General features: G+C 43.3%; 1 protein-coding gene across 1 annotated transcript; it reads right to left on the reverse strand.

Annotated features, from left to right (window-relative positions):
- On the reverse strand, positions 1 to 27075 carry LOC144931567 (monocarboxylate transporter 12-like). Its single transcript, XM_078855547.1, has 9 exons — positions 26960 to 27075; positions 18336 to 18439; positions 18000 to 18143; positions 16013 to 16149; positions 14100 to 14278; positions 11616 to 11873; positions 10840 to 11099; positions 9147 to 9324; positions 1 to 2124 (listed from the first exon to the last, which is right to left on the reverse strand). Exons 1-8 carry the CDS (start codon positions 27061 to 27063, stop codon positions 9158 to 9160), a joined length of 1353 nt encoding a protein of 450 aa, XP_078711673.1. The 5' UTR covers positions 27064 to 27075; the 3' UTR covers positions 1 to 2124; positions 9147 to 9157.
- Positions 27076 to 27341: the final 266 nt, after the last annotated feature.

Consider the following 27341-nt stretch of genomic DNA (forward strand, 5'->3'; position numbering starts at 1 on the left):
TTTTTGATAATCACGAGAAAGCACTTTTAATATAAAGATACAAAACTTGAATTGATACATTGTGGTAAAAACAGTTCGTAATTTCGTTTCAAATCTTTACAAAACGTTAAATGCTCACAAAAAGAGTGATTACAAGATACAGCAGGCGATAAAATTGTGTCGCTTAGTGCCGAATCTAAAAATAGTAAAGCAGATGGATGACCATTGTGACAAACATTAAACAGAATTACAGCTGCTATCTGCAGTCGAGCTAAGTTCATAATGAATTACGTATCATCAATCGTTTGTGGAGCTCAACAGTTCAGCATTCAAACTGAAAACGAAATAACAGAGCAGCTGCACATGGTGTGACTCTTAACTTGCAACATAATTCCTTTGGTTTAGTAAGTCTTGGGTGATTCCAAATGATCTTCAGACTGCTAAATCTACCTTAGTTTGGCGCTCTTACCTCTCGGAATTGTACAGTATGCACATTTAGCTGAGGTTTTTAAATATACCAGTGGTAACGTTATATTTAATTATTTAAAAAAAGTTCAAATCGATTCCGGTACTTATCATGAGTTTACACGCGCGTGGAAAATGCATGAGGTGGCGCCTACAAGCCACAATGTGAGGCTACTACAGTACTGTACTCTAATTATGTTTCACCTCAGGTTTTCAAAACGCTTTATATGGAGAATATTCACAAAGTACTTCTTAATAACAAATCTTGGAGGAGGGAAAATGGATGCAAGTTCACGTCGTTGCAAATTGTAAAAATTGTCTTGCTTTGAACATTAGGGTGTTGTTGATAAACCACATAAATTGACATATATGCCCATGTGACAACTTGACCGTGTCAGGTGGTCAAGGATTCTAGTTCAAACATTTAAATGACAGCAAGTCCTTAACGAATTTTCACACAACACGTTTTCGCTAGGACACGGTTCTTCCCACAACGTGGAACGCGCACCGTTATAACGCGGTTTCTGAGCGGTTGACGAACTACTTTCTTGAGCTGCGCGGCCGAGTGGTGTGAGAATTCTAGGTAAATGCGCGGAATGACACGGTACGTGGTGTACCCTCATCTCAGTTCATTGTCCTGCCATTGAATGACTGCAGGCTGATTTTATAGTACCAAGGTGAATCAGTACAGTAATTCCTCGTTTAACGCATTTTCGGTTGATGCCGCACTTTTCAGGAATTAATCTATCACGTTAAACGAGGAATTACCGTATAGCTCCACGATCGGAACCAAAAAAGCGAATTATGCACCAGCTGATCACTTTCTTTGACCATGAACAATCGGTGCAGTGTGAATGTATTCAAAATGAGCCGAAATCTTGGGGCACCAGCACACGCGCAAATCTTCCTGCGCGCCAGTTTTAGGCCAAGCAGTGTCGTTCCAGTCCTTTCGCCACCACCCATAACTCTCTCGATCTGGCATCTTGTGATTTTATTTCTGTTCCCAAAACAAAACAACTCCTTGGAAATGAAGGAGGTTTCATGGACATTTAAAATACTAAAGTGCAGTTACAAAGGATCATTAGATAACGGGACTACCACAGGTGTTCAAGGAAGTTACAGGAGTGCTGGTGTAAGTGCATCTGCGCAGGAGACCACTGTGAAAGGAATAATGAACAATAATTGGTCTGAGGACATCAAATAAATATCTGCCTCTGAACCTTTTGAACAAACCTCAAAATTTAAATAATTTGTACTCTGATTATAATCCACACTTTACAGTGAACGCTCATATTCAGCCTGATTTGTGCTCGTGCCCTATACAGTAAATCCCTGGCGCGTTCACACTACGCACCTCCGATTAGCACGGTTAGCTACGTACGGCGCGGAATAAGTTCAACATACATACGTGCATACGTGTTTTTGCTTTCACGCGGTTTTTCTTTTATGGAATGTTTTCCGCTTATAACGCGCACTGCGCCCGCTGCAACGCGAGTCTGGCGGGTGACGGATTACTTTTCTGAGTGGCGTTGGGTCTTGGTAGCGTTGTTCCGTGATGCTGGGAGCTGGTGCTCGACTGGCGCGCACTGTGATACACGGCTCGCCTTCCTCCTCCTCCTCAGTCTTTATTCCGGCATCTTTGTGTGCGTCGCGTCATCTCACCAATCTTGAACTATCGCACTGTCACTCCCTTATATTTTTCACTCGACGCAAGTCTCACACATTTTACATTTATGTACATGGACTGTCGCACATAGCATTTTTATAGAAATACTATATAAACACAACACATTAAAAAAAAAACATGTGAAACAATTAATAAAATTACATGCTGGAATGGCACCACCACTTTCACCGTTAGTCCTTATGGGAAAATCACTTCCGCTTCATGCAAATTATTTTTATGCGAATGTTGTTCATCAACGCAACCCCTGCGTTAAGCGGGCACATGCTGTACTGTGCTGATTTGACGTCAAATATAATAATTGTTGAGATATCGCAATTTTTTTTTTTAAATCTCCATGTATATGAGTCGTTCATTTATACAGGTCATGATAAATGGCCAAGTATATCCTTTCCCATCTGGGTATTAACTGCAATACAGACTTTTACTGTGGTACAAAAGTGCGTAAAGTGAGTAATGTACAGGAGTTTCATTAAGTGCTTTATATTCTTAGTGAAATGAATAATTACAAATGCATCTTGGACAAAACAAAATTCATTTATGCAGCTCCAAGAAATTGGTGCGATCGTAATAGGACGGATTTTAAAATCTTTGAAAGGAAATAACACTTAATCCATTCGTGATTTAATTCCCAGGCTAATGTGTTTCAGCAGCAAGGGTGGCAACACGGTACGATATTTTTTTCCTATTCCGCATTTTTTAAAAATATCGTACCCTAATTTCGTACCATATCTTTGAAAATGTTTTCCTACCGTACCAGTATGGTAAGATTTCGTACCGCAATTTGGTACTATCGTACCGAAGAAAAAAAAGCTAAGAAAACAAGGGAGAGATGAGCATCAAGCTTATAGTACATTGTTTTGCTTGATTTTTTGTAGAAAGCTTCTTCCTCTGTGGAAAAAAAATATTCTTTAAACATGTTTGATTTTTTTTCTCGAATTCACAAAAAATATTGAAATCGCATAATTTCGAAATGTTGAAAAAAAATCTTTAAATTCTCATCCGTTATCAATGGTATGTGGTTTGAGAAAATCATCTTGCCTGCCATTTTAGTTTTTTGATAACCGTGTTACATTCTTGTAGTCGCCTTTAACGAAAAGAGAGTAAAATGACTATAATAATTCAGATGCTTAGCTTTTATTTAATAGATCGATTACCTGAGTTGGTATGAATAGGGTACGAAAAGGTACGTAAAAAAATACTCTACTTTCGTACCTGTACCTGATGAAAAGATATTTTACCGTAATATCGTACCGTATTTAAGAACCAATTTCATACCGCACTGCCACCCTTGCTGAGCAGTCGCCTGTCACTTGCTGTTGGACACTCACTTCATGGGCATACACAATTGATTTCTTAAAAAATAATTTATATATATGTGACAAGACTACACCTTAATGAGGAGATGTGATCGATGAAAGCCATCTATTTGAAAACGATCAAAAAAGTTACTCCCCACCGTTTTTTTTAATCTAAGTGCATTAATGTTTCCTAAGCAACGCCAAAATAAAAATCACGATAAAAAATACTTTTTGTGAAAATTATTGAGTGTTTTGACCCACTGCAGATATGTGGTCTTGAGCTGTGTGGATCCGTTCTAGCTACAGAATTGGCGGAATTAATTTTGGACGAATTGAATATTAAACCAGACGCTGTCAAGTTCTATATGGACATCAAGGTCGTACTAGGATACATACACAACCAAACCAGAAGATTCTAAATCTACATCAGCAACAGGGTGGAACGCATCAGGAAGTCGACGCATCCGGAGCAATGGAATTACATTCCAACTAATCAGAATCCAGCAAATCTCGGGACTAGGTCCATCCCTACATCTCTGCTGAAGCAAACCATGTGGCTGTCGGGTCCCGCATTCCTGTTACGACTTGGCGGTGGCCCATGTACCACCAAGGAGTCCTTTGGGCTCGTAGAACCCGAGTTAGACAAGGAGATTCGTCCCCAAGTGACAACCTTGGTTACAAGCATGCTGCCAAGAAGTCCACTGAGTCTGCACCATTTTGAATACTTCCCAAACTGGGCAATGCTCTTGTAAGCTATAGCACATCTACTTAATATTGCAAACTGCCTGTCATACACACAGTGGTGCCACTGATAACTGCAATGGGTGGCATCACTGCATGGTGCAAAGCACTCAAGAGGAGCTTTCCAGAACAAAGCTATCTTCCGTTGCATGCAACATGCAGCATATGCAAACGAGATCAATTGCATCAACAAGCATGAAAAAAACCTTCCGAGGGTCAGCCTTCTCAGAAAATTGGATCCCAGGATCGACGAGGATGGTTTGCTCAGGATCGGTGCCCGGCTAAGAAATGCAAAATCCGATGAGCGTGAACTAAACACCCTCATATCTCAAGCCAGAGCCACATCGCCATTCTACTTGTGCGCTACTACCATGAGAAGGTCAAGCACCAAGGTCGGCACTTCAGAGAAGGAGCAATTCGATCTGCAGGGTTGTGGATTATTGGAGCATAATGGTGCATCACCAGCACAATCCACAAGTGCATCAGGTGCCGCAAGCTACATGGGAAACAGGAAGAACAGAAAATGGCAGATCTCCCAGCTGATCGACTCAGTTAGGAACCTCCTTTCACCTCTGCAGGACTCGACGTCTTTAGACCATGGAAGTCGTCTTGCATTGGACCAGAGGAGGGCAAGCGAACAGCAAACTTTGGACAGTGCTGTTCACCTGTATGCGTACTCAAGCAGTGCTCATCAAAGTTATCGAGACCATGGACTCTTCGAGCTTTATAAATGCACTCCGGAGATTCTTCGCCATAAAAGGACCGGCTAAGCAATTCCATTCTGATCGTAGAACCAATTTAATTGGAGCATGTAAAGAGCTTAAGTTTAGTTCGACAAATGTTGAAGATGATTCCTTACGGAAATACTTTAGTGATCAAGGTTGTACGTGGATCTTCAACCTCCTCACTCTTCACATATGGGCGGAGCCTGGGAACACATGATCGGGATTGCTCGGCGCATTCTTGACTCCATGCTGTGTGATGTTGGGTCCACACGGCTCTCTCACGAGGTCTTGACCACTCTTAGATATAATTAACACAATACCCCTGGTTCCCGTCTCGACCGACACGGAGTCACTAATCATCTTGACTCTTGCTACACTTCTCACCCAGAAGACAGATGCACCCACAGCAGCCACCGAGGAGGTTGGCACTGCAGGTGTTTAAAGGCATCAATGGAGAGAGGTGCAGAGCTTCGCCAACACATTCTGGCATCGCTGGAAAAATGAGTACCTCACAACACTTCAAGCGCAAAGAAAGTGGCAGGAACATCCTGGTTAGAGGGTGCTGACTTTGTTCACGTGACCAGGAAGTTCTGGGTCAAAGGACCTTAGAGCCACGAGGCCCTTGGAGGCGTCAGCCACGAGACAGACATAAAAATGGAGGCAAGTGTAGCATCTCAGCCAAGAGAGGTGTATCTGCTTGTGGAAAGACTGTAGGAAGCATTATCTGTAAGTTTGTTTATCTTGTTATAATGTTGGGAATGTTGTAATAAGATTGTGAATGCTGCTGTAATGCTGTGAAAGTCTTTATAATACTGTGAGTTCGTTATGATAAATCTGGGGCCTAGTTATTAGTAAAGCCTGCCACTTACTTTATTGTTTACGTCAGTTGTGGCTAGATAAGTCAAGCCAGATTTGTGCCTATTTTAACTTTAATGTGCTCTTCGGAGCAGGGATGATGAAGCATCTCATCCACAGTCAGTGTTTTACGTTATATTATACATTTAGGCTGCACTATGGTGATTACTTTAAGTGACCCAATATAACACAATAGCTCATATTGTTGTATAGCTATTCAGTGTTATTATAGGTGCTTAGTCCATCCAATACCTATTGAGATTGATTTTATTTAAGCAGAATGTTATGATGCTGCAGTGTTCATCACTAGTTTTACTTCGTTCTTCATGAAACGCATAGGAATTTTTGACGTTCATCCTGGCAAAGTCTGTATGTGTTATTTAGACGAAGTTGATCTGCTCGAATAGTGGTACAATGCAACGCATAGCGAGGCCGAGACATTTAGTTTACTTTGTTATAAGATTGTAATTCGTAATATTAATTAATAGAATTTTCTTGATTTAATAAAAAAATATCTATTGCTTAATACATCAATAAATTAGCACTCCAATTCGTTTTACAATAGTAATGTAGTACACACATTTTACAATGTTTTTTTTTCAAAGCGAGGTAGACTTCAGGAAAACTTTTCTTGGAAATGCAAGTATCAGTGGAACAAATTGACACTCATCTATAAACGGCAAAGGAGCAGCCCTGCAATTACACGGTCATGCCAAGTATCCCTTTCAAGGGTATTTTGTCTGCTCTTCCACGGTGGCCAGACATCTCAAAAGAGGGGGGAGGAGTACCCACACTTTACCCCATGGCATGCGACCTGCCGATAGACTGTGGTGTACAGATTCCAACTACAGTGGTCCCTCGGTTTACGATGCCTTCGATTAACGATCTGCCTCCCATAGGGTCCCATTGTTTCTATTAAGGATACATTTTCGATTAACGAAGTTTAAGATACCACGCGGCCGCCAATTTCGGCCAATCGGAGGGCTCCAAAGTGGACTCAGCAGACCTCAGCCAATAAGCAACGCCCTTTTATGAGCGTTTTGAGAGCAACTGGCTCGCTAATGACCCCTCAACCTCCACCACCCCTAAAACTCCAGAGGACTCTAATGGAAGGAGACTCTCCTTCCAAAAATAAATTTTCTCCCACCCCAACTCCTAAGTTAAGATTTTTTTTATTTTATGCTCTATTTATGCAGCTTTGTATGCTCTATTTATTCATTATTTTTCGATGTTTCTATTAATATTAATTATTTCATATGTTATAACGTTTATGTATTAAAATTGCATGTTTAAAAATTATAAACTATGTTTTTAGGGTGAAAAAGCTAAACTTCCCATAGTCTTGGAACAAATTAAGCCTTTAAATTTCGATTTAAAGCTTTCGTGACTGCAGGGATTCATCTTCTTGGTTCTTTCGGTAAAGTCACGTAGAAGGGAAGTAATAAAATAATAAAACTAAACATAATAAAATAATTCTCACGACGTTTCGGCCACAACGCAAGCAGCCGTCCTCAGGTGAAGACCAGGTCCTCAGGTCTGTCGGGGAGACAGACCTGGTCTTCACCTGAGGACGGCTGCTTGCGTTGTGGCCGAAACGTCGTGAGAATTATTTTATTATGTTTTATTTTTATTATTTTATTACTTCCCTTCTACGTGACTTTACCGAAAGAACCAAGAAAATTAAGCCTTTATCATGTATTTCCTATAGTCGATTAACGATAACTTCAATTAACGATGGGTTTCGTGGAACCAATTCACATTTACATCGTTAACCGAGGGACCATTGTACTAAGTGGACAGAGGTGGGGCTGGGTTAATAAACTTGCCAATTGCTTCAACTGCCGTGGCGGGGAAACCATTACATCATGGCAGCATATAATTTAAATAAAAAAAATGATTAGAGCAAACACAAATACTATACAATTAAATACTGTATCATAGAAGATCCATATCACCACTAATATAATGCCAAATGTTCTTGGTTGCTTGATTGCGCTTGTTTAACGCCATTATAAAACTGGTAAAGTGGATGCAAATTACTCGTGTAACATCACTCGCAAGAGTGCGCAATTTTTTCTTTCTCAACCTTGATCCAAATAAAAATTACACATTTCAATGTACGCCGTAATGTGAGGTTTCAGTGAGGGACTGCTGGCAATAGCTCAGCCCCTCAATCGTCTGGTTTGTGGGTGTGTGTGTGCCCTTTGAGACATAACCAGTGTAAAAGTCGCAATATAAAATACTGTTAAAGTCATGATAGCAAACCACAACCAGAAATGTTTGATAATTGTGCACTTTGAGACACTGTAAAGTAAACATGAGGAACAATAACATGTAACTTGATGATGATGTAGGAGACAATGGTGGTATACAACACATTGATATGTAGATGTTAATGTGAATGACCCACACCACATTCCACCTGCAGTGTTGGTTAAGTTCCATGTGAAGATTCAAGGGGGACTCAGCAGATATGACAACATCCATCAGGATTGTGTCTTTTATGAGATTAGTGTAATGTACTGAGCATTTTAAAATCCCCCATTTTCCAGACCTCTGGCATTTGGCTACGTACGGTGCGAAAAAAGTTCAACATACATACAAACATCATGGGACCTCCCTTGCCAGTATCAAAATATAAGAATCGGTTTTACCCTTTCTGGCAATAAAACAGCTACATAATGCATGTTTACCACAAGTATATGTGGTTAAAGCAGACATGATTCATTGCAATTTTGTGTTTTAACATCTTAACACCTGTTTTATTGCCAGAAAGGGTAAAACCTATTTCTATATTTTGATATTGGCAAGAGAGTTCCCATAATGTAGCTGCTCGACCCGAGCTCTCAATGCCCTGATAGTGGCATTGTCTTTGTGCTGTTCGCTTTTTGGCGTCCTCTGGTCTAACACTTTCTGTAACTAGGCTCTAAAGAAAGCTGTCTCTGGTGTGGACCAATCAGAAGACAATGCACATACTGTCACAGCATGTTTTTGTTTGCATGTTCACCACAAGTATATGTGGCTAATGCAGACATGATTCCTTGCAAAAAGTTTCAGTTTGATGTTTTCAAATCTTAGCACCTGTTTTGTTGCAAGAAAGGGTAAAAACTATTCTTATATATACATACATACAGGTCGTGCCCTGGAATTGGGTGCACCTATTAAAAGGCAAAGGTGCAGCCCTGCGATTGCTTGTTCATGCCACTGCTGGTGGAAGGGCCTCCACTAGTGGGAGCGAGGCCCCTCAAGAGAGGTATTTTGGCTCACTCCTCCTCCACGCTGACCAGGCATCTTGAAAGAGGTGCACCTCTTAAACTGTTCAAAATATCCAACTCTAAATTTGTGCGTTTAATGTTTCACGGCTGAAGGCACACTCCTTATATACAACTCGTGTACCTGGTGGGCCCCTAGACATCCCCATGTCCTGAAGGGGCTTTCAGGTGCCCTTTGTTGCAGGTGACCGATGCCAACGTCGCGCAGGTGGCGAGCGCAAACGTGGCTGAGCCGAGCATGATGATGGCTCCGCTGAGGTAGAAGGCGGCATTATAATCTGCCGTCAAGTCCACCAGCCAGCCTGTGGGACAGGGGAAAATCAGGCCTCATTTAGAACCCCTCTTAACGACTAATCGCTTCACGACGGGCCCCCATAGAGCCCAATGTGTTTGCTTACCGACCATTCCCCGGTTAACGACGGGCTGTCGCAGGTACAGTAAATATTAAATAATGCATTGATTAACCTTGTTACTTTTAACATGTGTTTATAATGTTGTTAGTATCTTCATGTATTAATCAGGCGCGGTTAATCCACTGGGGCGCTGCCCCACAAGGTAGCTGGAGATGAGAAATTATTTTTAATAAAAAATATTTTTCTATATATATATAATTTTTTTTTAGACGTGATTTGCCTAACGAAGATAACATTTTAAGTTGTTCATATTAGAAACCACTGCAACAGCACAGTCTGATTTGTGCCTCGGGGAGGTCTCGGGGCGGCTGTAAAGGCATCCGAGTGAGAGATTTCCTTTCAGTCATTGCGATTAGCAGCTTCGCATTTTAGCCACGCCGTTTGAGACATTCAGGGCGGTGAAAAAGGCATTCATGGCTGTAACGACGATGTCACAACGCTAGGTTGCACTGTACAAATACACCAGGTTACGGCCTACATGCTCGAAGCGTTTGGCAGTGTCGAAGAAGTTTTGTCGTGTGGACTTGAGGGTCATGAGGACAGCATGAGCATGAGTGCTCTGTTGTTTTGTTTCGTATTGTTTATAAATGCCTACCGTTGGTAGATAAGACAGTTATATCACTTTCACGGGAAAGTCAATAATATCACGAGGTTTTTCTTAATTAGAACACCATATTTTCAGAGGTCACTTAACAGGCCCACCAAGTGGAAATGTTATCAGAACGAATTAAGCCTTTAACCTGTATTTCTTATACTCACTTAATGACCAATCACTTAACGACCGGTTTCATGGAACCAATTACCGTCGTTAAGAGGGCTTCTACTGTACCAAATATCAGACAATGGCGCTTTCATGCTCGGCAAAGATCCAGCCGCTTTCTTCGCGTTAATCATTCGAGATATTTAGATTTTTTTTTTCTCTAAAAGAGCTTGAATTGAGAGAATTACGTGGACACACTATCAACCCACTCCACTTCATTGAATCTGGTGTGTGTACCACGCACAGCCTTTGTGTCATTCCACTTATGAATGATGGCCTACCACACCTCATGGCTCAAGGTGGTTATTTGACCATACTTCACGCGTAGACATAAAAGCAAGTACAGAACAAGCAACGGTTTATGCTGCAGTTCCATCTGCCGCCCACTATATAGCCCTACAGCGGCCTATGACAGCCTGTTTTGTGCATGGTGGTCACCCCATCAAAGCACTATCCAGGTTCAACACCTGCTTAGCTTCTGAGATCTGGACGAGATCAGGCACATACCTGATGACTTACTTACATCGCGCCGTGGCTATGTGCATTCGAACTGTGGACCTATGACGAGGTTGTGAACTCACGAAGGCGTCCAGAGCCACTTAAAAGCGCACGAGAATACGGATGTCACCGTAGGGCTCGGTAACCTGCTGTGGGTGGGCCGAGGAGGTAGGGCAGCGCATGCATGGCGTAGATTAGGCCGATGGCTGTGTTGGCGCTCGCCGGCTCCACCAGGTCGGCCACGAGCACGGGGATGAGCGGGGTGCACGCGCCGTTGAAGTAGCCGTAGAGGGCGGCGAAGGCGACGAGCAGCGAGAAGCTGCGCATGGCGGGGAGGGCGAGGGCGCACGCGCCGTACAGGCCGACCGCCACGCAGTAGCAGTGCGCTCGCCGCGACCGAAGGCACCTGGGCGAGCACGAGTGGGAGATCGTTACGGACCGTTGCCGTAAGAGTCGAGAGACCCTGACTCTGTGCGTCACTCGCGCACGTTCGAGGGTGGTTGGCGTGGGTCCCTGCTTGCAAGGAATCAAATGAGGGGCCCCAGTTAAATTCCCCCCCCCCCCAACTCTTCATCGCCCGGTCCTTTCTGCTCATCTGGCCCATGGGTGACAGCGGATGCTGGAGGCGCACCCAAATTGAGTGGTGTTTATAGAATATATGAATTAAAAAACGTATTGTGTTTTCTAAGTTCTATACGTGTTATTTCAGTATTTAGATGTATGTATGTAGAATTTCTTTTGCACCGTACGTAACCAACAGTGCTAGTCGAAGGTGCGCGGGGGGGGGGCAACAAATGCTATATACGTTCAAACTATTATCAGGTAATTCTCAAACTCTCTACAAACACCGTATACCGCCGCCTACATCAGATCACATTCCGTGTATCAGGCAACAAAAAAGAAAACCCCCGGAGCCACTGACTCGCGGTCGATGAGCCAGCTGTACGTCACGGTGCCGACGATGTCCATCACGCCGAGGAGGGAGATCAGGAAGGCCGCCTGCCTCTCGGGCGTCCCCACGCTGTGCGCAAACGGCACGAGGTAGACGAGCGGCGTGATGCACCCGTAGGCCAGCAGGGACACGGACAGGCACAGCACGGGCAGCTCGGGCCTGCACGCCAGGGCCTCGCGGCACCCTCGCCGCGCCGCCGCCATCGCCACCTCGCACAGCATGCGCGGCCTGCAACGGGTGCGGAACCGCCACCGCCGCCGGGTTAATGCGGGGGAGGCCTTAAGAGGCCATGGCCGGCCCCCCGGGGGATTCCGAGCTTGCGGGGGTTCCCCAGGATATATAACAGCCCGTCCCGCTCTATGAAGGTCAAAACAGCGATGCTCGGCACGATGGTAAATCCTATAGGTACCTGGTATTTAGAGCCATAGCATCACTATGGTTAAAGTGCGTTTGCATCACATCGCCTGTAGTGCGCCACTATAGGCGGTGTCCTACAATTCCAACTGGTTTTGTTTGTATTGACTGTCATTTAGATCTACAATTGGTATTTCACATTTAAAAACTAGCACTGAAAAATCCAAGGTGAATTAGGGTGGGCATGTTTGGAATCTCGCGTAGGTGGTGGTAGCATGCTCAAGGAAAGGAATTGAATATACAGATGGCCACCCAAAAACAATTAATCTGGTGCTAGTGACAGGCCACGGATATCTCGACAAATCTGGCTGTCGCCTGATGAAGCTCGTGTAATTATTGGAGAAATGTCGTACTCAGATTGTAAATGTTGTGGCTTAGCTCTCCAACACACCTGTGTGCTGGACTAGTAACGAATTGGCATGTTCTGTTTAGGTGACAAACCTTACTAAGGGGCCGTCCATAAATGACGTCACGCACCGAGGGGGGGGAGGGGGGTCAGACATCTGCAGTTTTAGTTAGACGTTGAATATTTTCAAGTGAATTTTATGCTAAATTTCAGCTTTCCAACGCCTCCTTTCTAATACGTGTTTTTATCCTACAACATCAGAGTGCAGCGCCACATTAAATACGTACTACAATGACAATATTTTTAGTTTAAAGTGATTTGAAGCATGTTTTATTTTCAAAATGTAAATATGTTTTTGGGGGGGGGGGGGCAGAGCTTTGTGACGTCATATTTGAGGGGGGTCTGACTTTTTGTGACGCCGTGTGACTAGGGGGGGAGGGGGAGTATAAAATCGCCCAAAATAGCGTGACGTCATTTATGGACGGCCCCTAATTGGCTGTCGGGTGGTGGCGGGTTTAACGACACATTTATACATTTATGCAATCTAACCTGAAAAAAACCTGTATTATGGTTGATATTGGTCGCGAAATTCCTCCGTGTTAAACTGACAGAGTAAGAAACTGTTGAACATCTCTGCTATTAGAGTTTCCCGCAGGCTGTCATTTGGCTGGATGAGATCCCATTAAAATGCAATAGCTCGTTTCAGACCTGTGCCAGGGAAGGGGTCTGTCACGGTAACCGTCTATGGAAAGTACAGCATTAATCTTACCAATTTAGTTGTTACATATTGTGTTGCGAGGCAGTGTAGGGCAATGAGGATTGTGGTAGGCTATCAGTGCAGAGTCGAAGTGTTTTGTTCCTGTTCCGAGTTTTCTCCAGCTGCCCCTGGTTTCGTCCCACATGAAAGTGTATAAGAGGAAACTGGCTAAACAATTATCCTTATAATAGGCATTTGTGATTCAAAAGTCACAAATGACTTCACCTTGCAGAACAACCTTCAGATATCGATTTTAAGTCATGTGTCTCATCAAAATGAATATTATAATGCAGGATTCTAGCTTCCACCAAACTATTTCATGAATTAAAGAGTTGATTTAATGTACAGCAATTATACAATACTCTGGTTTCCAGTCTTTGAAAATCATGATTACAATGTAGGATATTTTAAGGTAAACGTAGATTACCCATATGCACGCACATACAAAGAACTCCCATATAGCCTCGTGGATTGTTATACCAAGTACTGTGTTAGTGAACCCCTATTAAGTCCAGATTACAGGCAAGCATAGAAATAATATTGAATAACAATATTTTAGGCCATTGTCCTATTGGCTTTTCAGGCCAATATTATCTGGGCAACATTTGCTTAAGCAAGCAAACGCAGGACCGATTTTGACCTTCTGGGTTTCATCAGCAAAGGTGGGCTTGTTAAAACAAATGCTGCTAAGGGTTAGCAGATATTATTCAAGGCAATACGCATTATTGTATTACCAACTCATTATGCACTGTTGTAGAGTGGCATTATGGGTAAAATTATATATAAGCAGAACTCAAGATTAGTTTTCCCACATTATTATAGCATGGTTTGCTATGTACGAAGCGAAACAAGTACAAAAAATATATGAAAAAAATAATTCTTAATATAAAAAAAACATTCTACAGGAGGATAAAGAAGAATAGGTGGAGTCACACACTTGTAGCGGCCGAGAGGCGTCGCTGTCTCTGCCGGCTGCTTGCCGAGCAGGCCGGGCTTGGCGGTGGGGGCGGCCGGCGAGGCCAGGGGCCTGAGCAGGGCTCCGCACACGCACAGCTGTGCCACAAAGGCCCCCAGCAGCAGCAGCGCTCCCCGCCAAGCGTACACCTCGATCAGCAGCTGCTCCCTCCGCGCGACGTTTGGGGAGAGAATGGAATTCAGAATCAGAATTGGCTATGTACATGACTCTTTATCACAAATGTCCAGAAGTAAGGGCATGGCGTGAGAACGTTACAACAACAAACAATACAAAAACACGATAGGAGTGTAAAGTATAGGAAAGGTAAACAAACATACATAAAAGTAAACTTTTTTTTAATCTTCCCAGGTATTTGCTTCTTTTTCAGAAGCGACCTGGCCATAAATGATAGCTCAACGAAGTGGCTTATCATCATGTGGAGATTTAGAGCAGCGAATTGGGAGGGTGGGTACAGATAACGGTGCATTGTGCCTTAATGCTTAACACGTAGTAGGCGTTCGCGACTAATATTATCCACAAAAGATGTTTTCTGGATTAGAGTGCGTAAATATAAATGCGTCGTTAAACCCGCCAGCACCTGACAGCCAATTGGTAAGGTTTGTTACGTAAACAAAACATGCTAATTCGTTAAAAACTTTCAGTTGATACATTTATATGAACAAAAGAACCAGAGGCATCAAATGTCATAAGGACTGTCTGTAGGCATCTGTTCAGAGACATTCATTTGACAAGAACAGAACTGTGTTAGATATGTGATGAGGTGGGAGTTCTACAATATTTGGTGAGGCAGTGAATGTAATTTCCAGCCAGGTGGCGCTATCGTGCATGCCTCTCAATCTGGAAGTTGTGAATTCAGAATCAGAATATTTATTTATACTGGAAGAATTCGATGAGCTTTAAAGCTATTTTTCACAGATGTTCAGTAGGGGCAGGTGAGAACGTTACATGTTAATTCAATTCTCGGTCAAAGGTTGACTTAGCCCGTCATCCTTCCATGGTTGAAAACACGAGTACAGCTTTGTGTGACGTTATCAGTGGTTGTTCGAAAGAGACATTTGCGTATGTCACAGGATTGAGGAATTTTCACCACTGGCTTTGGGGTACCTACACAAACACCACCAACACCATTACAGTGCTCATTTGAGCATAGAGACACTTAGACTTTATGAATGCTAACCTGTTGAAAATCTCAAATGCTGAAATTGCAACTGATTTAAATAGGAGTACAGGCATTCTAAATACACAGTAAAATGAAATGCAGTACATGGGCCCAAAAAATATTCAAGTTGGGACAATTCGTCGATTTATTAACCAAACATTTTTCTGGCCCCTTCCAATCTGGTGGAAGCCCAGATATCTTGCCTCTCTACAAGCCACACCCAATTGTAGACAGCTTATGACGCCAATGACATCACCAAGCCCTGCCCATCACCTCCCGTCCAGCAACACACATGAAAACGGAGGTGATTATTTTTAAAATATTTTTTTGGTTATCAGATAAGTTTAGTAATCAGTTACTAAACCAATCAGATCACCCAGCTCTGGACTAGACTTGTCAAATGTTAAAACATAACAATTCTAAATTGTTCATTTTTAAATGTTACCACATACATTAATTACATTTAACTACCATAAAAAAACGGAGGAGCCGGAGAAAAATCCACGCGACCATCGGGAAAACATGCAAACTCCAAATATACAGCAGGCGTCAGGGTTGGGATCAAACCCACGACCTCGTGTATACGAGGCGAGGGAGTTAACATCTCGCCAGTGCCGGTGCACCATAAATAAATTGTTGTAGCCACCTTAGGCGGTACCGCTTTCTGTTCTGGCCCCATGGATGAATCGGCACCTGGGTGAGTTTGCTGTCTCACCTGGACCACAGGTGCCAACACGAAGGTGCCCACTCCGTTGCCGGACATGGCCAGCCCTGTGGCCAAGAGCCGATGCCTCTGGAAGTAGCGACTGACAATCGCAATCGAGGGGGAGTAGCACAGCGCGAAGCCTAGGCCTGTGGTAACGTAATGGCAACATTGCGTGACATATCATCATCATCATCAGCAGCAGCCATGATCAATCCACTGCTGAATAAAGGCCTCTCCAATTCATCGCCATCCCCCATGGTTTTGCGGTGATGTAACATGCTTGAAATATGTTTTGGCATCAAGAGCCACTATATTCAATAGTCACATTTCAATAGTCATTTGTCAAATGTGAGCACTGACTTTATAATCCCAGATGCATATCCTAGGATATAACTGACATAAAACCAAGTTCCAAGGGAAACAGGTAGGCTTTCTTTCACCTTGTCACATGTGACCTTACATTGATGTCGGCTTTTATTCGAATGACCTAATAATTAACCAGAGTATCTGCAATGTCGGACATTCGTATACAACCCATTTGTGATTCGCAGTGTGCTGGATTGGTAAACAGTAACTTGTGTCGTTCTAAATATTCCTCTCCTATGAATAGACCACAATTATTTTACTGTGGTCTGAAATGTCGTTGCCTTAAGTGTTAGGAGATAATGTATTTGCTTCACTTACAAAACACGGTTAGCAAATAATAATGGTAGTGTTATCTTTTTCACCTATAAATAAATACCCTAAACAGATGGAGTGCTGTAGATACAGTTGTTACGCACTGCACTATGAAACCAGCAACCTGCGTTTGATTTCAGGCCACAATTTACATCAGTGGCTACTGATACCTGAGTTCGTACTAGGCACGCTCTTTCACCGTGCTGCACTGACCAGCGTGGCGAACAGGGGCGGTTTCTTCATTAGGGCGATTGGGCGACGCACCACCAATGTCATTCGACCACAGAGTCACGCTAGCCGTCACTGTGCCTCTGGATATAGTCCAATCAGCGTCATGTCACATTCTGTGGAGTACCGCCTCTTTTTGGGCGATTTCACTCCGGCTGAGAATTGCCCCGAGTGGCCCCATAGACTTACATTCATAGATGTTTTTTTTCGAACGGGGGGGCGCTGCAATGCATTCTCTATGGCTTCCGGGAGGGCTCGCACTAAAGTGCTTACGTCATCATACGTAAGCACGTTTCATCCAACAATATAATTTGTCGCCACCTAGTGGAATCTTTAATAAAAGAAACTTGAGTGGATTGTATTAATAGTGAGTATAGAAACAAACAAGATGTATTGTAAGAGTCACTTTATTTTTCATTAATATTAAAGAAGTGAAGTTGCCTTTACATGCTTAAGCTGTTAATTTATCCATTGCATGGGTGGACCTTATCCTTATCAATCATCCAGACATTTGCCCCCCCTGAGAGAATTTGCAGGAGCCGCCACTGGTGGCGAAGTATGGTCCAACAACACCTGTGCCAACATGGCATTTGAGGCCTTCAACCAGATGCAATCTGACAAATATCTGTAAATTACTATTATAATTTGCATTGAATGTTACCATACAGTATCCCCTCATTATTCGCGAGGGATTCATTATGGATATGCTCGTGAATATAACATTTCGCGGATAAAGATATTGGCCAACAAAAACATATCTTCGTCATATACCTTAAATAAATACATAAATAGGCTTTCTCTCTCATTACTTAATCTCATCGCTTAATATCATAGTTTTATCTCATCATTTTATCTCTCATCACTTTATCTCATCATTTTCCCGCATCACATTCTCTCTCATCCCTTTATTTATCTCTCTCTAAATGCAGTTGGGTAGAGTTTCAGATGCGATTCGCGGATAGCGAAAATCGCGGATAGCAAGTTCTAGAATAACGAGGGAATACTCTCATTCCAATATGCATCATCTGCAGGGGGTGACACCTGTAAACTGGTTTCGTCACGTGCAGTCCTCAAGCAGTCGTTGACTCACCAGCCATCAGTCCCAGGAACAGGTAAAGGAATTCGATGGTTGGGGAAAAGGAGGCAATGATGAAACCAGAGGATGACACCAGGCCACCAAACATCACCGTGGCCCGGCAGCCAAAGCGAGTGCTCAGCAGGCTTCCAATGGGGGCTGCAACACAGCACAGTGACCACGCCAAGTGAACGGACGTCAACAGACTCACAGTGTATCGCTTCGTGACAGCTCAAGGCGATGAAATATATGTGATGGTTTTGTGTTCAGTTTAAGTTAGAATGTACAGGTGGATAAATGTACAATGGATCTATTGAGACAATGTATAATGATCAGTGCGGATGTTCGTACCACACAGCATGGTGGTGCAGTCCATTATTGAGTTAATCCATGCAGTTGTAGATGTGTCCTTTGAGAAGTGTTGTTGAAACTCCACGAAGAAAATTGGTATGCATCTGCAATGGATTACACGAATTACACATAGGGTGCAAGTTGCTTTGTATATAATATTCAATTTGCATACGAGGTGAACCCAGCAATCATGGAACGTTGGGCCGATGGATCCAACTGCTTGCCAACATTGGGCCAACGTTGCAGGTTTGATATCAGCCATTTCGATGAGCTGTCATGTGTGATCAAGTCACATCTGATCAAGAGCTAATAGCTCAGTGGGATTTACCTGGTAAATAACGTAGTTTAATTTACAAAAAATATATAAATACAGGAAAACTACAAATGCCTCTACCAGGACTGCATCTATGGGACCGTTTTTGCCAGTATCAAGATGATGAAAAAAAAACCGAATAGGTTTTACCCTTGAGAGCAAGAATACAGGTGTTAAGATGTTCAAACATGCAAAACATGTTTATTTGCATGTTTTAACACAAACATTCAGTACGCAGATAAATTGATCACATATGCAAAATCATCGGAAAATTACTCAATTGGAATTATAACATCGCAAACATCGACTCCCTACTGTGAAAAGCTTCAGCAGAACCCTCTTTAAAATTATAATCAGTGAGGCTTTCATAAGAAATCCAAATAAATTAAGGAGTACGTGGCCAGGAATTAAGGATGTCTCTGCTAGATATATATTTTTAAGTTTTGGTTATTCAATATCAATTTGATGAAAAAAATAAGAATAGCTTTTATTATAATTTCTGCCAATAAAACAGGAGGCGTTAAGATGTTTAAGCACCAAATAGACATCTATTTCAAGGCATCAAGGCTGCATTAACCACACGTACTTGTGGAAAAACATGTAAACAAACACGCTCTGATAACACTGTGTTACAATACTCTTTGGTTCTTTCGGTAAAGTCACGTAGGTAGAAATAAAATAAAACAAATAACGACGTTTCGATCACAATTTATTTTATTTTTTTGTTCCTGGGTAGTAAGTGTTATTTCCTAATTGCTTATGCTCAAAAGTACAGAAATTGGCTATTATTCCCCACAAACTTTGCTTTTGTGACAAGGACAGTGATATTTGGAAATGTACCTATTTTTCAGAACATTCCAGATAGATTCAGTGCTGATTAAACTTGGAGTAACTTCTAGAACATTCTATAACTTTCCAGTAATAGAAATATTTTAGTATAAATACAGGGGCCTTAAGCCAACCAGTTCAGTTTAGTTCCAGCTGCCTAAGTGGATACATTTCTGCATTTTTCTGAGATGGCATCAAGAGGCTGCAAGCATCCGGCAGATGCATTTTGCTATGTCTGCGGCCAATTCATGAAGACAAGAGCGAAAAAGAACTGTGTGGAAGCATCTGCTAAGATGTGTGAGGCCTACAAGGCATGTTTCGGCATTCCTGTCGGGGATCAAGACAAACCCTGGTCCCCTCATTTCACCTGCAAGCAATGCATAAAAACTCTGGAAGGTAAGATGAACAATTGTTGCTTAGAATTTTATGTTATAAAATTTGTAAAAAAAAATTGTAAAAGTTTTAAATTTTCAAATGTTTTACAACTTTTAGTGTTATTGAAAAATGTTGCGAGAATTGTTTACACATTAGTCATGGGTGAAGTAAATACATTTTTTGTAGGATTGTACAGAGGGGAAAAGAGAGCCATGAAGTTCTCTATCCCAATAATTTGGCGGGAACCCACTGACCACTCAAGCAACTGCTACTTCTGCATGGTGAACCCTTCCAAACGTCGGACTGGCAGGAATGCACCTGCTATCACGTATCCGGACCTTCCTTCATCCATTGCCCCGGTGCCACACTCACATGAGCTCCCTGTACCCACTCCTCCGGAGAAAGAGGGTCTTTAGAAGAGAGCAGCAAGTCATAGAGCGAGGAAGACGTAGATCCAGATGACAATTTCAGAGGTGGAGCTGAGGAAAGAAACCCATACTAACCCAACCAAAAAGACCTCAACGACTTTATCAGAGATCTTGGTCTCACCAAGTCCAATGCCAAGCTTTTGACGCCTAGGCTCAAGCAGTGGAACTTGTTGGATAAAAGTGTAAAAGTCGCAGATCAGAGGAAGCATCACCAACCTTTTTGCAGCTTCTTCACCCGTCAAGATGGGCTCTGCTTCTGCCACAATGTGACCAGTCTGTTCGAGGCAATCGGAATTGCCTGTAACCAGAATGAGTGGCGCCTCTTCATTGACAGCTCATCCAGGAGCCTCAAAGCCGTGCTGCTCCATCATGGTAACAAGTACCCGTCTCTTCCCCTGGCTTACTCGGTGCACCTCAAAGAGGATTACAACAGCATCAAGACCTTGCCTTGAAGTATAATGAGTACGGCTGGGAGGTCATCGAAGACCTCAAAATGGTGTCATTCCTGATGGGTCTCCAAGGCGGTTTTACCAAGTTTCCCTGCTATCTTTGCCTTTGGGACAGCAGGGACACCAAGACGCACTACCACAGGCGGGACTGGCCACAGCGGACTGAGTTCTCTGTGGGGAGGAACAACGTCAAGTGGGAGACACTGGTGGACCCCCGGAAGGTGCTGATGCCACCACTGCACATCAAATTGGGCCTTATGAAAAATTTGTCACAGCTGTAGATAAGGAGTCGGCAGCCTTCAAGTACCTTCAAGACTTCTTCCCTAAGCTGTCTGAGGCAAAGGTCAAAGCCGGTGTCTCTGTCGGACGACAGATAAAGAAGATCTTGGAGTGCAATGAATTCCCCAAGAAGCTCACTAGTAAGGAGAAAGCGGCTTGGAACAGCTTTGTCGCAGTGGTTCGTGGCTTCTTGGGCAATCATAAGGTCGAAAACTATGTGGAACTGGTTAAGACTCTGGTTAAGAACTACGGCACAATGGGCTGTAGGATGTCCCTCAAAGTCCATATCCTTGAAATCATCTTGATAAATTCAAGGAGAACATGGGAGCATACTCGGAGGAGCAAGGCGGGCGCTTTCACCAGGATATACTGAACTTTAAACGCCACTACCAAGGACAGTATAACGAGAACATGATGGGAGACTACATTTGGGGGCTGATTCTTGAAAGTAATTTACAGTATAATCGTGAATCTCGAAAAACTACTCACTTCTAAATCTTTTGTAGTCATTTTTGTATTACTTTAGTATAAATTCATGTTAATTTTGATTCACGTTGTTTTTTCAGACTTTATGTGAACGAAAATACACAAATTCGCCCGTTTTCTCATTGAAAGTAGGTAAATTCCAAAATATCACTGTCCCGATCACAAAAGCAAAGTTTGTGGGAACTAATAGCTATTTTCTATACTTTTTAGGTAAAGCAATTACGAAATAACACTTACTACCCAGGAAAAAAAATTGTGTTCCATAGTGTAATATATGGGCATTGTTTTTTAAACTGATTGACCTACACCAGAGACATCCTTCTTCATGGCCTTGTCTCACCACCAGTGTTAGACCAGAAAACACCAAAAGGCGAACAGTAACACCTGTTTTATTTCCATAAAGTGTAAAATCCATTCTTATTTTTAATAATTTTGGTTACGGCAAAAAGGTACCATTGATTTCAATGTATTTTCTGCAGGTGCTAGTAACATTTAATAGTTGGTTAATTGGAAACGTGTTTCTCCACGCTCATCACGAGGGCAAGTCCTCGGGCATGCGATGACACATGTGTAATGAGCGACTTCCGCGACACGTCGTGTAGAGGGTACTTCTTCTTTTATTCTTACATGGGCACAACACAGGCCAACGTCTCTATCGGCTACACACACGGCCGATCACTCGGCGAGGTTCCACCATCCACACTCGGCTACGCCGCTGGCTGGCGGCGTGACGAGGATTGTGATGGAAGCCCGCAGGAGATCTTCCACGTGGCCGGACGACGGAGAGAGATGACGGCGAGTAGCAATGCAGTCCGTACCCAAGACTCCACACACGAACCCCGAGCCCTGGTCCGCCCCTGCTTATATCTCCCCAGGCGTGGCTAGGCTCCGCCTCTGGCCACGCCCTCTCGTGGAACCTTTGAGCAGGTTCCCGGAGCATCTCGGCCAACCCCGCCTATTACCTTTGCCCCAGATACCTCTCCCTTTCAGATTGGATGTTGTCTTAGCGGTGCCCGTATCCGTGCTTCCCTTTTCCAGCCAGCAGGTGTCATCATGCCATTACACATGGACATTGGTGCCCTGTTTATGCATTTTGTTACAATTTGAGCTCAGTGACCCTGACTGCATGCCAATGTTTGAAGGGAAGGCTACATATGTGTGAGTTGCATCGCTACAATGCCTGTAACAAAAAAAAGCCAAACCAGCTGCCAGGGGCTCACTTCCACATTGCTCAGTGGACTTTATGCCATCTTCACAATGTTTTCAATCACATGGCAGTGTCTTTAGTGGTTTGTTGATGTCCCCTTTTCGTTTTTTTTTAAGTAGCTGTGATGACACCTTGTCACGTGATAGTCACACGGACGCAATGACATGGACACAACGATATTCACATGGACGCACGGTGATGAGTACAGCTCTATGTGCAAAAAGCAGGAATCTAGTTACTTGGGAGTCGAGATTCCTATAAAATCCTGATTTCAATATCTCACTTGTATCTCAGGATGGTATCGTAATGCAACCACGCATTATCATATATATTACATTACCATAACAGATAGTTTCGGGGTACATCAGTGGCGCAGTTGCAAGCAAACTGAGCTGGAAACCTGGCTTCCCGAGTTCGATTCTCGGCCACGGCTATATCGTTAGTGTCGAGCGATGTTTGAACCGGGGCTGCATCCCCATCCTACCTCCTTCACCAATTGGTACTCACCAGCATGGTGAAGCATGGTCAAAAAACTCTCATGACCGACCAGGATGCTTGGAGTTTGAATTGACGAAGGGCTGTAAATTATTATTATTGTTATTACTGTTATTACATAATAGATAGCTTAAAGGGCTGAGCCTCATCGGATCAGAGAAATAAGCCGGCAATTTCAACACCCTCCGTTCAAATGGCAAGTTATATAAATGACATTGATAGAGTAGAGCACCAGTTATGTCCTCATCAAATAAAGGGTATTGACAATTAAACTGAACAAAACTATATTCACCAGGTAAAGCCCACTGAGCTCTATAGCTCTTTCTCAGAAGCGACCTGGCTACAAATGATAACGAAGTGGCTTATCATCGTGTCGAAATGGAGAATAGCAGTAAAATAAATAAAAAATATTTCCCCCTGACCACGAAGGAGTGATCGTATGCCAGTGAAAAATGAGTACACACGTCTTTGTAGGATGGATTTTTCTGAAGTATTCGTGTGGAATTTAAAATCCCGTGCGTATTTATTCCTCCGCAGGGAGTTTGAGTAACGAGTGTGCAGGAAGGTGGAGGCTCTGCTGAAGGTGGGAAAACTGAGTAATTGAGAAGTGGATCGGGTCCCCGCATTTGCGGCACTGAAAGATCTCACAGAAAAGCCACGATGGGAGATATTGGTGTGGACAATTTAAGCCCGGACGGTTGAGCATTCACGATGAACCTCACCAGTGTGTGTATGTCACGCATGTCATGCGAGTTTACATTGGGTAGAATGAAAACAGAGCTAGCGGCCTGAAACATAATGGGGTGATGGTACAAAACTACAGTAGACATCGGAGTGACTTCAGTTGTAACAAACACCAAAAAACAAATACAAAACAACGTATCAATGGGGGCTGCAGGCCATCAGCGGGGTAGCTTGGGGGTAGAGAGGTCAAAGGTCGGAAAAACAGAAACCTCCTGGCAAATAAGGGTGTGTCAACATGTATGTGTGCTTGGACAAGCAATTCTCAAAACATACGTTACGGACAGTTCAACCAAGAGGGGCGGTAAACAAAATATGTAATTATGCCGACATATTACATGGTGTGACAAAGCAGGATTTGTATCACAACTAAATTTACGAAAAATACGCTCCGAAAGAATCGTACATATTTAGGCTGCAAAGCAACATCATCTTCAGCCATGATAAATCCACTGCTGGATAAAGGCCTTCCCAAGCTGTCGCCATTTCGTGGTCCCTGCGATGTAACGACCCATCTAGCACCTGGCCACAGGCTGAAATAAAAGGCCTGCATCTTTTATGGCCACTCTTGTCGTATACTGGCGTATCAGACGGCATGCGATTTGCAACGTTGCGGCACTTTGTATGCATCTTCTGATTTATTGTGGCGACGTTTTCATTCTCGAGTTTGTTAGAAATGTTCACTCAAAGTGCATGTGCGTGATTTTCCGTACCGATGCAGTCACTGACTGCCGCGGATGTTATCACGGTTTACATTACAGTAGAGCTACAGGTACATTGGAAGCAATAGAAGTACTGAATATGAGTGGCCCATTTAAAGATGGAGATCAGCTCAAGTCTCCCGTGACTTCTGTGTGGCCACTCCCACTCTCGATTCGTCCCCTCTCCCCGCCCCCTGTGAAAACAGATGCTGCTTCGTGCAGCTAACTACTGCTTGCTCCGTCCATCTCTCTTCTCATTATTTCCTCTCATCATCATCTCTTCCCCAACATCCTGGCCCGGCCCTTCCTTCTCCCTCTCCTCATACCCTTCCTGTACGGGCGTTCCTTCTTTTTCCCTGCTGCTCATCCTGGGCCATGCCTTGCTTGTCTTGGGAGCTTCAATCCCGGCAACGCTCCCCTTGCCCTGTCAGCCCTTCTACACAACTGCCTCTACTCCCCTCCCCGAGTTGTTTTACTTCAATACAGGAGAATTGCTATGATCCTATTAATTTCAGGAGCTAAGGTCTGTAAAAAAATCATAGTATCTGTGGCCCTCTTCTTTAAATTATTTGAAATAATCTGCATTGTATCTCCCACTCCCCCCATCCCCCTCAAGTTCATTGCCGAACGGATTCCCATTAAGCGTGTTTATTCCCATGAATAAGCAGAGTAAAACCGCGGCTAACCCCGCGGAGAGTCGGGGCGGCGACAATGGGCTCCCCACACAGCCACGTATAAGAGGAGCTCTACTGTACTGAACACCAGTGGCGCATTCCACTCCGCCCATGGAGGTAGTCCATTTGGTAGGAATGGAAAATATTTTTTGCGCAGCCGTTCGAACGGCTTGTTTAGGGCATGGCCGTCGAAAAGGCTGGTTTGGGCATGGTGATGTGGAGACACTGTGGTTGAAGTGTCATTATTCGCAGCATACTTAGCATGTTTTTTTTATGTTTTGCTAATGCGCTGCTGTCAAGCCAACTCGTTAGATGTGACCATTTCAATATTGTGCTGTAGTTCACAAGTAATCAATGTCATCTGTTTAATGCTGCACAAGTAAATCCTTAAAGCTTTCAAAAAATCTATCTGGATTCAGGATTTAGGACAAGTTGTAACTTTTTGATTGCATGAAGTAAAAACCTTCACAAGGATGTGTAAACGGCCTACAACTGATACCCCAACAAAGTGGTTTATCATGCGGAAATATATAGCAGCAATCAAATACTCTAACCGCACGTTTCTACATGTGGAGGGAAAAGACAAGAGGATCCGGAGAAAAATCCACATGACCATGAGGAGAGAGAGACACGGAAACTCCAGCTCATGTGCAAGTCCTTGGATGATAGCGCAAAATCATGAGAGATGGTGGAGGCTTGGGAAACCTTCATCCAGTCGTGGAATTACCATGGATTATGATGATGCTGTTTACTATGCAGATGTCAATGCAAAAACCTCAAAAAAAATTCTAGTTAAAAAAAACAGGCCAAAGTATTGTGTTGTTGAAAATACGTAAACGTCTATTTGTTTGGTGAAACGCGCAGATGTCTCCATTTGCAACAATGGGACACATTGCCAGTGCGGTTCTTTGGCTCATTTAGTCAAGAAGCGAATCTGGCCCTCAGCGTATTCTATACAATGTGACATTATTTTATAGTGTGGATATATTATTTTAAACTACTTTATTTTTCAATGCATTAGGTCCAAAAAAAATTGCACGTAAAAAAAAACACCCATAGATAAGAATTTTGTTTTTATTAACGACAAAATAGAAAAGTGTCCATTGATACCAAAGCCGATAGCAATATCTAATATCTGAACTGAGCCCCCACTTTTTCAACTTGCACCGAATCGCGAGTGGAGTATGGTCAAACAACGCCCATGACTGCCACGATATAAGGACATTATTCAATAGTACAATTTAGAAAAGCTGTGAATTATTATTATTTGAAAATTAGTTGAAAATTCGAGAGGAATAACGGTTATCTTGGTAATTGAGATAAATTCAACAAGACGGCATATGAAACCGTTAAACGTTCACAAACAAAAGGTCAGCAGTTCAACAATCACAAGGTGAGAGAGTTCAAGAGTGGCCAATGCGTTGTAGAGACTGGCTCAACATAGCAATGCGAAATTTCCACCACCAGCCCTGTAACCGTCAGTTGAAGATGAGCACATTCAAATGTCCACGCATAAGGACAGGGACACTTTGAGCGAACATTTCTCGCGACACAAACGCAAGGCATACTCTGAGAGTAAAAACGACGACGGCGGTGATAACGGGAACACGATGACAAGCGTGCGGAGAACCGGTACTCGACAACTAACCTTGTGATGGCACGCGTGCATGCGGTGACCATGAAGCAGCTGCAGACCACGACCCAGCCCCACCCGCCGTCAGGGGGCTTCGGGAAAGTTGCCTTGCTCATCATCGTTTCGGTGAGTTTGTGCTGCCTCCACTGTCCACCTGCAAAGCGTGCACATGGGCGCTTGGGGCGAGTGTGCGTGCGCTTACAGAAGTTGGTGCACGGCTCTGAACACAGCACCGCCGCTCTCAGTGACACGGTCAACTGCTTACAGGGAAAAGCGGTTAACCATTGGAGTCTCAAGTCAGCAAAAATGTATCACGGTGCGTGTGATTGCAGTATAGATCGCTGCTGCCCTTTGCACGGACCTGAATGAGGGTGTGTTAGCCTTGTTAACACGTTAC

Source organism: Lampetra fluviatilis, chromosome 4 (assembly GCF_964198595.1).
Source record: "Lampetra fluviatilis chromosome 4, kcLamFluv1.1, whole genome shotgun sequence".
Classification (NCBI taxonomy): domain Eukaryota; kingdom Metazoa; phylum Chordata; class Hyperoartia; order Petromyzontiformes; family Petromyzontidae; genus Lampetra; species Lampetra fluviatilis.

Excerpts from the sequence above, each read along its gene's own strand:
- LOC144931567 (XM_078855547.1), bottom strand. The coding sequence starts at position 27,063 with ATGATGAGCAAGGCAACTTTCCCGAAGCCCCCTGACGGCGGGTGGGGC. Across the intron at positions 11,874-14,099 it reads ACGCCTCTCGGCCGCTACAA|GCCGCGCATGCTGTGCGAGG; the intron begins GTGTGTGACTCC and ends CACCCGTTGCAG. Across the intron at positions 9,325-10,839 it reads CCTCGGCCCACCCACAGCAG|GCTGGCTGGTGGACTTGACG; the intron begins GTTACCGAGCCC and ends CCTGTCCCACAG.